The sequence below is a fragment of the Hippoglossus stenolepis genome, chromosome 17 (assembly GCF_022539355.2).
Source record: "Hippoglossus stenolepis isolate QCI-W04-F060 chromosome 17, HSTE1.2, whole genome shotgun sequence".
NCBI classification, from domain to species: Eukaryota; Metazoa; Chordata; class Actinopteri; order Pleuronectiformes; family Pleuronectidae; genus Hippoglossus; species Hippoglossus stenolepis.
In genome coordinates, this window is record NC_061499.1 from 22,700,168 (window position 1) to 22,712,145 (window position 11,978).

The 11,978-nt window shown below is 42.1% G+C and overlaps 1 protein-coding gene across 1 annotated transcript; it reads right to left on the minus strand.

The window, feature by feature from the left end:
• Window positions 1-4,705: 4,705 nt before the first annotated feature.
• On the minus strand, window positions 4,706-5,391 carry LOC118124885 (zinc finger protein 396-like). The gene has a single exon (XM_035183084.1). The coding sequence runs from the start codon at window positions 5,301-5,303 to the stop codon at window positions 4,758-4,760; it is 546 nt and encodes a 181-aa protein (XP_035038975.1). The 5' UTR covers window positions 5,304-5,391; the 3' UTR covers window positions 4,706-4,757.
• Window positions 5,392-11,978: the final 6,587 nt, after the last annotated feature.

Below are 11,978 nucleotides of genomic sequence, written 5' to 3' on the forward strand. Positions count from 1 at the left end.
CGCATGCCAGAATTTGGGTAATTCCGCTGGTGCGTGCCTCAGCTTCATGTCATCTAGTCACGGACCTTCCAGTGAGTCTGTGAACGGGCCAGTATCTACAGACATCTCTATGCTCTCACATGACTCCTGGAGGTAGATTGCAGGGGGTAAGATGAGGCATTCTGCAAGAAACTATGGAAAAAGTTCTGCAACTGCTTTGTCAAGGCAAAGAAGCACCCACACTGAAGCTGTCCTCTTTTCTTCCTTTTTCTGGGGATTTGGTTGTATTTTTCTCAGTGGCGAGAACTATATCAGTTAGGAGAAAGACTGCAGCGAGTCAATGTCACACTTTGAAGCAGTAGTGGTAGAAGGACATCTTTAACCCCTCCTCCTCTAACTAATCTGATAGTTTATTTGTAAATGTATTATATTTTATATTATTTATTTATTCAATGTTTACTTCTCTGGCTCAAAATTACACTGATTAGAACTTGGTCAAGTTCACTGTGACGTTACAAAATCGGGATTTCTTCAAAATGAGTAAAAATGTTCGGTCGGATTCAAGGATGAACCGATTAGATTTTGGTGGTCAAAGGTTACGTTTATGGTGACCTCATATTCTTGTGAATGTGATATACAGTATAAGAAACACCCAGAGGGATTTTTATTACATCTGGCATTTTTACTTGGACTTTAGAATTTGGAGGTCATCGTAACCTCACAAAACACTCAAGAGAATCCTTTCAAATTTGGCACAAATGTAGATCAGGGCTCGACTGGCCATCTGGCATACTAGTGGCCCGATGTGCCTTTTGGGCTGATGCAGTTGTCTTTTTTTGGTTTTTGTCTGATCAGCCCATGAAATAGGTAAATTGGCCCATTATTTTTTTTCTTAATTAATCCTCAAACCCCAACATTCATATTCCACTCTAAACGGCGTCATTTACACAATTTTTTTAGACTAAATGTCTGCTGATACGAGGTTCGTTCACGGACCCTCGGACACACCATCGTGTGGCTACATAGTCTAAAAACACGATGTAAATGACCTTGTTTATAGTCGAATATGAATGTAGGGGGCTTGCAGACACTTGGATGACACCACACGAGCAGTATGGAGGCATTATGTTTTTAGAAAGTGCTTTAAAAAGTATTATAGACTGACAATTGTGCCGTAATTTACAAAATACGGATTTCAATTCAAAAATCAGACTACAACAGCAGGTCTATGACAGTAGTCAGTCCTCTCCAGACTGATTTGACATTCATTCAGTTTAGACTTGTGTGCTGCACCTAAGGCTTAAAAGGTCAAACTCTGATTATTGCCTTTAATGTATCAAGGTGACTCAAGATGACCGGACCTTTAATGGGCGTCTGCGCTGGTCCTGAAGTAGCACTGGTTATAATTATGCATCTAAGAATCGAGAAATTTCCACACCTCTAATGCTGGCATTCATGCCAAATTTACTCAGTCTCCTAAAAACGAGCAGCTAACAAGATTTCTTGACCGCTGTGTCTGTTTGAAGTGTCCAGGAGAGGTCTTCAGTGGTGGGGTTCACGCTGAGGAACCTGAAGCTGCTGACCCTCTCAATCTCAGCATTGCTGATATGGATTGGGGGGTGTCCACCTCCCTGCTGTCTTCTGTAATCCACAATCATCTCCTTTGTTTTGCTGACATTGAAAGAGGGGTTGTTAACTTTGAACCAGCTCGTCAGTGATGTCACCTCCTCTCTGTAGGCCTTCTGGTCATTGTTTGTGATGAGGCCCATGATGGTCGTGTCGTCTGCAAACTTAAGCACTGATGTCAGTGCGACAGGGCGGTAGTCATTTAAGCAGGAGGCCACCAGTTTCTTGAGGACTGGAACAATGATTTATGTCTTGAAGGAGGGGGACCACGGACTGACTCAGGGAGAGGTTAAAGATATTGGACTCAGATGCCATCTGGCCCAGGGGCTTTGTGGGGGTCAGCTGCAACATGCAACTTGACCACTAGACTAAATTCTACACACTGAACCTTTTGACATAGTGAACTAATATGCAACGAAAGCACTTTTGCTAACTGCAGATGCATCATCAAGGGTTTTTAAGTTGTGAAAGACCAAACCCCCCCTCCTCATAGCGGTTCAGTCCACTGCCCTTCCCCCCAACCATGGTTCTTACATGGTGAACTATTCAAACATGCAGATCCACCCCAAGTTATTGGCACGATTGGTAAACATATACAGGGGAGAATGAAGATCAGTGATATTTGCAAAAATGCCCATTTGTGGTCCCAGTCCAGCCTTGTCTGAGACAGATTAATGGGCGGTCAAGGTCACAATGGCTTCACAAAACAAAAAAATTATAGTGAACAACAAGTTAGTGATCACCAAGACTAGAAAAGCGCTATATAAATAAAGCCCATTTACCATTTGTTTAAAAAATTGTCAACTCAAAGCTTTCATTTAACTTCCAAATATAAGCTGAATAACACATAAATCTGTTGTATGAATCTGGTAAACACTACCTGAAGGCTCCATGATGCTCTTCACTGAAACCAACAGTGTAATATTTTTGTTAACTCAATATTGTGAAAACAACATTTAACACTATTTTGAACTTGTGATTTCTCTCTACAACACTTTCACTGTTTCACTTCATTATTTTTCCACGAAGTTAGTGGGTCTTGATCCTGGGGAATCACTTTCTTTTCTGTGCTGGATATGGATATGGATCTGAACCGCTCAATAAATGCATAAGCTAATTCACAAAACACTGAATGATTAAAGAAGAATATATTGCATACAACATATGGAGACAAACTTAACTTAACATCATGTTTTTGACACAGAGGACCCTTACTGGAATTTCTGACAGATTGGCCCAGAGTGGCTCCAACACCAAAGAAAAAAGGATCTGTATCCATAGATCATTGTGAAAAACGTGTTAAATTGATAACTAATGTCTCAACCAACTTTCACTTCTACATTTATCCCTTTTTATCATTTTTACAATTCTGTATTCATGAAACAGATCAACATGTGATCAGAGAAGACACAAAATTTTGACCTTCTGGCTTAATACTTTGAACCAAAAAATGTAATCATTATTTTATATCAATCCTTGAGTTTAGCTGTGTTTTGTTTTATTCCATATATACTTTTGAAATCCCAGCACCCTAGATCACACATTTAAGTATTAAATAATCTGTTGTTGTCCTAATAGAACCAGGCAGCATTTTCGTGAAAGGAAATTGTAAGAGCTCATTTATATCTATTTTGTGCTAGGCCATAGTCATAATAATGTAAGTATATGTGTAAGGGGACTCAGAGTAGTGGTTGTAAAACGGTGGGGACAAAGCACAAAATCTTTCAAACAGGATTACAAATTAGTCTACCAATTCACACTTTGAGGGTCCACAATAATGTTGCAATTCCTTTTATTCTAGCTGTTTAAGCTGATGGAGTTAGATAGTTAATCTTGGATGATCTTGGAATCGAGTTCAATGCAGTCGGCATTGTCTGATTAGTTGACAATCTTCTATCTCTATTATCACTAACATCTGGTTTAAGCCTAGCCACATCCGCTGTTTCCATGCTTATGCCCGAAGTTATTTATCACCACCCAATCTCTAGTCAGGGAGGCTTCTGCTGACTGGTCTTGGCAATGTGTCCTTTACCTACTTGTGGATATCAGTTTACACATTGGGAAGGTTTACACAGTAACAACATGTCATCCTCACAACAATCTGTACATGGAAGTGATCTGATTGTAGGGCATATGCCAGTAATCATTGGCCTGCCAAGCATGATCTATAATGGTTTATCCCATGTTTTGATCTTGCATGTGCTCTTGTATACATCAAAACTAAAGGGAAAGCCTTTTCTCATGATGGGCCTGTTTCTTCACAGCATTTTATTAACTTTAGCTCTAGCACTAGTTGGGTGGTAGGCACAGTGGTGTTTCAGATTGATAGAAAAGAATGTCCTGACATTACTTACAAAGGCTGAACTGTTATAACTTCTGGGCGGCTGTGGCTGAGGGGCTAGAGAGGTTGTCCTCTAACCAGCAGGTCGGTCTAAATTGCCCCTCATAGAAAAAGTGCTGCCTATAGGTGCACTGTATGAATGTGTTTGTGAACGAGTGAATGGCAATAACCTGTACTGTAAAGCCCTTTGAGTGTTCATCACGACTAGAAAAGCGCTATATAAATACTGACCATTTACTATGACAATTTTTTACAAGATATTCCCTACCTGGAAATTATGTATTGCAGTAGAAGCTTGGCCACAGCACTTGCATCTTTGGAGGTTGGAAAGATTCAATTATTTTTTCCTTGTGTCTGCAGATAGTCAAACGTTATTATTTTGTGTTTGTGGATGTGCTACCTTTTAAATCAATATACCTACCTATTGTGATGGAAGTTTTCTGGAAGCTGGGGAAAGGAAGAACTCAGGCAGCAGCTGATGTCTTACACAGAAGAGTTTAATGTAGACTTGATGCATCAAGGAGACCAGAAGGTGGAACAATATAACCAACGCCAACAGAGTAACATGAGCAATTGTCACCCCCAAGTCTGAAGATGTCTCGCACAGCATCCCCATATATCTCCCTCTACTTGCATCACCCATTCTAACAGCACATCCATGAAAGGCTAGAATTGCTGTCACCCTGTTACATGTAGGTGTTCGCATCCTATTACATAGTTAAGCCTAAAGTATGCATTCCTAAATCACGTTGTGTCCGTACGTCTTGCCACTGGTGTAATACATTACATAGTTAGAGTTAGTGCCTCTGAATTACATATGAAAGTCCATAAGATGAGGCGGCTGGACCAGTAGACGGGGTGCTGCACTTGTGGGGCGTGTGGCGGGTCCTCCTCTCCGGGCATTGATGTACTGAAGAGCCAGTTTGGCAGCTGCAAGTCCCTCCACTGGCTCATGCTCCTTCACCCAGGTCCTCACCTCGAAAGGGAGTACACGGAGTAGCTGCTCCAGGATGATGGCTTCCCCCATCTGCTCCTTGGTGTGCTGCTCAGGTCGAATCCAGCGTCGATAGAGACCCTTCAGGCGGTGGTAGGTCTCTGTTGGGTTCTCACCACAGGGCACAGAAATTGCCCTGAACTGCTGCCGGTAAATCTCTGGTGAGATGTCAAACTTCATCAGCAGTGCTGCTTTGAGGTCAGTATAGCAGTGGGCTTTCTCCTCATCCATCGCAGTGTAGGCCTCCAGTGCCTTCCCAGACAACAGAGGAACGAGTCGACATGCCCACTCATTCTCTGGCCATTTCCATGTTTTGGCAATACGTTCAAAACGTAACAAATATTTCTCAATGTCCTCACCCATTTGATATTGTGGGATTTTTGGCTCAGAAAAATGGCTCCACTCTGGTCTGGAGTGGTCTGGGGTCTCATTTATCACCGTTGCGTACGCACAAAACGGGGCCTGAAACGTGCGTACGCCACTTCTCACGCAAACGTTGGGATTTATAAAAACAAACTTGACGGGAAAATTTGCGTATTTCCACGCAAACTCTGACCCATGCGTACGAACGTTTTGGAGACGGGAAAGTGGCGACACAGACGTGAGGTGGTGAACTGAAGCCATATTATTGATCCACTTCATCATTTACATTAAAACCAACATCTTAGTTTTGATCGCGCGACATTTCTGTGTCGCGCGAACCTTTACATTAAAACATATATAAATCAATTTACAGCAAATTACGTTTAGATTCCATTTAACAGCAGAGTTACGGAGCCGAGTCATTAATAGTTTTTAATAATATCTTCTAACACTGTGCGTGTATCATCCGATCACTGCAGTGAACGGGACTGAGCCGTCAGGCGCACAGAGCGACCTGGAGATCACTTACAAGAAATGAAGACACTTTCCAAATAATATCCCAGAGTGGAGGTGAGGATTCACTGATGTGAGGGAATCGGTCCGATGCTCTAAATAAATAAATACTGCCGTGACACTGGTGCGTGATGCAGCGTGATGTGTGCACGCGAATAGAAGGATGAGGAGGAAGCGAGGGTTCAGCGATGTCTGATCAGCTGATATAGATTCTATTGATCTGTGATCTGTGATCTTTTTTTTATTTCAGGCTCCGTTCTTTCTATCGTCTTCACTCTCACTCACTGTGTTAACAGCAGCAGCAGCAGCAGAGTATCAGTGTATTTCCTTTATTAGTGACATCACTGCTGTCCCAAAATCGCTCTTCACCTCCACCTCACTAACAAACACCTCATGTCAGTGTCAGAAAGTTTCGCTTCCTCTTCTCATCGCTTGATGCCGTGACTCTGTCAGGACTCACCGTGGAAACCCATTGGTCAGCAGCATAATTTAATATTCATGCCGTGCTTTGCATTGATCATTTATGGTTGAAAGTGGGCGTGTGGATGGCGGACTTGGAGGCAGATCCACGTACGAACGTTTCCAGGTGGACTGTGATTTATAAAGCGAACATTGCGTTCAGGTGTGCGTGCGCACGGTTTTATAAATCGGAATTTCCTTTGGCGTACGCCATTTCCGGCTTTTGGGCGTACGTACACTTTCAGTATGAATCCTACGCAATGTTTGATAAATGAGACCCCTGACCTGCTGAGGGAGTCATGAAACTGGAGGAAGGGTACCTCTGGCAGGTCATCCTGGCGTATACGCCAGGGTGCTGGTGTTGGCAGGTCAAGTCTGGGGCTGCTTACTGTAACTGTGCTTGGTGTTTGGGTTATACTGAGATGGGGCCTACTGACAGGTTGCGGTACTTGCAGCGAGGCCCTCAACCCTCTGATCTCTGTCAACAGACCTTCCTCTCTCCTTTGCTGTGTTGCCAAGAAGTCCCTCATCAGTATCACTAGCTCTCCCCCTGTCGATGCTGAGGCTGTGGAAGCTGCAGGGAAGACCTCGGAGGTGTTGTCCTCATCGTCTCCTTCTGTTGAGGATGACAGAACTGTCTCCCAAGCTGGATCCATACTGGCTGCTGCCAGCTCCTCCTGTTGCTCTCGTCGCTGTGAACGCAGTCCAGTGCGCTGTCTTAGAGGCCGGGTGGCCTTTTTCCGACTAGCCATCCCACCACTGCCACCATATGTGGCGGGGTCTCTCTTAAAAACTCCTCAAAGAGTGTGAAAACACAGGCGTAGTCAAAAAAATGTGTTGTTTTCAATTTATTTTCAGCCGGCTCTCCAAGGTGCTCGTGGACATTTACAAGAAATACAAAACAAAATCATTTAAAATCAAACTGACTCTCATGAGCTCTGACGTTACCTTCTCTGTAACTGGATTCAGACTCCCTGTCAAGGGCTTGAAGCTGCCCTTTTCAACCTTTAGCCCCTCCCAACGGGCTTAATTACTAATTCAGACAAAATTATCTGCAAAACCAGTGCTTGAAACTAAAATAAATTTACAATGAAGTCTTTACATGTCACCAAATAAATCATCTTTAAACAAATCAAATGACTTTTATAAACAAAAAGGTATCAACTATAAACAGTACAACTCTTATTAATTATCTTAAAAAAGCACAACCAGAAACTATTTAAACAAACAGGAAGTTATGCCCTGTTTGTTCCCTCTAACTTTACCCTGACGGCGAGATGAACGCGCCGCGTCCCTAAACCGCTGGTAAGTGACTGTGTGTGTGTGCGTGCGTATGTGTGTGTAACCCAGATGCGGAGCTGACGAGTGTGCACCCTCAGTCGCCCCACAGTTAAACAGAGTAGGTGATGGTTAAATAGTGATCAACTAGGAACTGTAACAGGAAGCGTGAAAATGTTTGTCGGCGTGTGTGTGGTTGTGTGTACGTGTGTGCGAGTGTGTGTGCGTGGACCGCTGGCGGTCAGTGATGGAGCAGCTCCGTCACAAGAAGACACTACAATGTCCTGCTAATTGGCCCTTTATCTATAACCTGACCTTGGGTATTGTTTGGAGAGAAGGGAGTATGTGTGGAATGAGACAGGCTCTATTCTCCTAATGGTGTACAGATGTAATGTGTGAGGATGGTCAAAACTTCCTTATCAACTATATTATTAGCAACACAAAATAAACTTGGACTACAACATTTTGAGCAAACGTTGATAGTATACCAGTATTTGCTTACCTCTGTATACCCCCCTCTTTTTGATACATGGTCTTTACCATAATGTCAATATAGCATAAAAGGTAAACAAATACCTAGGGAGACAAGATTTGCAGATTTCCATTTTCTCTTTTTATCTGATGTTGCTCTGCTCTGCAAATCCTGTAAGTCAGCTTTAGGATTACAAATGTTAGTGAACACAGCTAGTTCAAATCCTGTCTTGCTTCTGCTTCAGCAGCGATGTCTGGTCTGGAGAAATGGAGTCACATGGGTTAACATGTAGTTGGCATACTGACAGCAAATGTCTTCGGTGGTAGAAGAGCATCCAGGAATGCAGATACAAGTGTGCAATGAGCAATCGGTTTGTTTGAAACAGATTTTCCAAAGAGCGCCATTATCATGGGCAACTCTAAAGGCATACCTAGAGTCTGTATGGGTTGTAGCAGACTTATCCTTAACATATTTATATGCTCTTATCAATTCAGCAACCTGTACAGATAAATGTGTTAAGGTTTCTGCTACTAATGTGGCATCTATAGTTACCACAGAATATCCAACTTGTTTTTTTCCGGTCTCTTGGTTGCATGATGCTGATCCATCGAACAAAAGCTCCAAATTGGCATTTAGCAGTGGTTTCTTATAAATCAATTCTGGGAGAGCAAACTTCAGTTAACATGGCAACACAATTATTAGGTTCTCTATCATCTGGAAGTGGGAACATTTTCAGGATTAATGACATTTAATATCAGGCATATCAAATAGCAAAATCATAGAAACTACATATGGGACTAACAAGGTAAAATCTAGATAGCCTAGTCCCCAACAAGGCTAGATGAGGCAGTTGCTGCATGTCTCAAGTGATCTAGCTCAGATGAGAAACAGACCACACGTCTGTTATGGCCACCATGCTTTTGTAACAACACAGACGTCTTGCATCTATGTCTCTTATCAAAGGTCTGTATGAACAGTCTGAGTCAGAAATGCCAATGTTAGTTGTAGGGACAGGTTTAATTTATGAGAGCAGTCAGAAGCTTCCTTTGTCCAAGTCAGTTTGTCATGACCTGTCAGTCCCTCACTTTCTCTTAACCAGGTGGATGGGAGTTCTGATGGGAGAATTCTCACAAGGACATCCCTTTTGCTCTTCAAGCTATAAAATATACCGTCAATGGATTTGTTTCTCCATGGATATTGATGTTTTGAAGGCTTACATTAAAATTTCGAAGCAAAAATTAAAGACGGAGCTCCTTTTATTCGGCCTCCATCATATTTGCCTTGGTAAATCAGCCAATTCTTCAGAGTCCTCTGTCTGAGTTTGAACATAAAACAAACTTTCAGATCTGGTGGTTAAATGCACTGTAAGTTTGACGTGAACCATTAGGCAGTACTGCATTGTGTACCCATTTTGTAATCATTATTATGGAGTACTCCAGGTTGTATTGTAGATTTTTGACCATGAATGATGTTACAGATATGCACCCTTCTTCCCAGATCTCTCCATTCCCAGGATTTTAGGTTGGTCAGTGAAACATGATGAGTATATATATCTTGAAAACCTTGACTGTGACTAATTAAGGCCAGCGCAGCAACTGCTGCAAGGACCCTATTGAAATTCAAGGAGGTGGCTAGGGAGCGGGGGGAGATTGCTTACCTGCCTTATGACAAACTCATTGTACACCCACAATCCCAGAAACCTGCACAAAGGCCAAGGCGAAATAATTCTATGTTAGTGACTTCTGCTACATAGAAACAATACTCACATACACCTATATTTACACATACAGCATTGTATCTGTTGATTCCAATATTTAGGCCCATCACAGCATATTGGTCTACCCATGATGGACTATACCACCATTTGTTATCATTATCATAACATACTTTCAAACTCAACCTTTTACTGTACCTGCTGTAGAATGTTCCCATTTGATATGCACACCATGATATGAACTTGAATTGCCTCATCATGACATTGATGATGATGGTTTAGTTGCTGATATTAATGGTAAGGACAGGAAGACAACTGCTTCAAGAAATCTCTTAAAGTGATACTAAATTTATGCAGCCTTTTGATACTGATTCTACATTTTGGTAAAATTGTTATCATAGGTTGCATTTACAATCCTCCAGACACAAACATTTGAAACTTTAATTCTACAGTCCCTGACAAAAGTCTTGTCACTTATCCATTTTGTAGAAACAACAGCTTATAACCTGACTTTTAATTTATCCATTGGTTTTAGAAATGGCTCATATGAAAGCTAAAACCCTCCCAAATTATGTTTAATATACTAAAATAAATTTGCTTCACTGAAGAAAGATTGATCATTTAATGAACACAGAAAGGTCCGATTTTGGCAAGACAAACGTTTTGTCGCCTACAGAAAGTAATGTGAAAATTGAACAAATAATTTACTTCAAATACAAAAATATGTTGCATAACATCAGTGAATTAAGTAGTGGTGCTGTGAGATCCATATTTAATATCTTGTATGACTTCCATGAGCTTGAAGGACTGCATCCATGCGGTTTGACAATGATTCATACAATTTATTGATGAAGTCATCAGGAATAGCAAAGAAAGCAGTCTTACATGCCTCCCAGAGTTCATCAAGATTCTTTGGTTTCGTCTTCCATGCTTCCTCTTTCATTCTACCCCAGACATGCTCAATGATGTTCATGTCTGGTGACTGGGCTGGCCAGTCCTGGAGCACCTTGATCTTCTTCGCCTTGAGGAACTTTGATGTAGAGATGGAAGTATGCGATGGAGCACCATCCTGCTGCAAAATTTGACCCCTTGTATGGTTGGGAATGTAAGAGGTAGCTAATACTTCATATTTTAGGCTATTGATATTGCCTTCCACCCTGCAAATCTCTCGCACACCCCCATACTGGATGTAACCCCAGACCATGATTTTTCCGCCACCAAACTTAACTGTTTTCTGGGTGAATCTCGGATCCATGCGGGCTCCAGTAGGTCTCCTGCAATATTTGCGGCGGCTGTGATGTAATTCAACCGAAGATTCATCTGAGAAATCCACCTTCTGCCACTTTTCCAGCGTCCATCCTTTTAGCAGGCTATGGGCCTTGGCAAATGCCACACGTTTTTTTAATTGCCTTTTGTTTAGTGCTGGTTTCTGGGCACTGATTCGACCATGGAGGGCATTTCGAGACAGAATTCTACAAACTGTCCTGGTTGACACGGGGACTTGAGGTGACCAGGCCTGGTGGAGCTCTGCTGCAGTGGAAAAGGGGCTGGCCTTGGATTTTCGAGCCAACAAACGGTCCTCCCGAGCAGTTGTCTTGCGGGGTCTGCCGGACCTGGGCTTGTCAAAAACATCTCCAGTCTCTTCAAATCTTTTTCTTATTCTTTGTACTTGACGCTGAGACACATTGAAGGTGTCAGCCACCTCAGCAGTGGATCTGGTCTTCAGCCTCTTGATAATCAACGCTTTGGTCTCAGGGTGAATCTTAGGCATGTTGTCAGAGGTCAAGTTGCAGTTGATGTGAAGGTCTGGTGTGCTGGGGTTCTTTTTATACACACCCACTAATTGATTGATCAATTATTGATCACAGGTGAGGCTGTAATCTAGGATTGGGTGCATCATATGACAAGGCGACAAGACTTTTGTCTTTGCAAAAACTGACTCAGTGGGCTTTACCAAGCTGTGAACGTTAGAATGCTTTTCAGCAGTTTCGTTTGGCACCAAAACATTATTTCAAAAGCTGTTGGGATTGAAATTAGCCACTTCTTGTAAAAAAAAATTGATTACAAATATATTTGAGGGGCACTTAAGGTCAACTTGTACCCAAGTGACAAGACTTTTGTCAGGGACTGTACTCTTGCTCATGTTTTAGACAAAATGAATCGATAAGATAAAGTATGTTTCCATTTAGGTGACTTCCACATTAATTTGATAACATTGATAACCCTAACATTGAGTTTC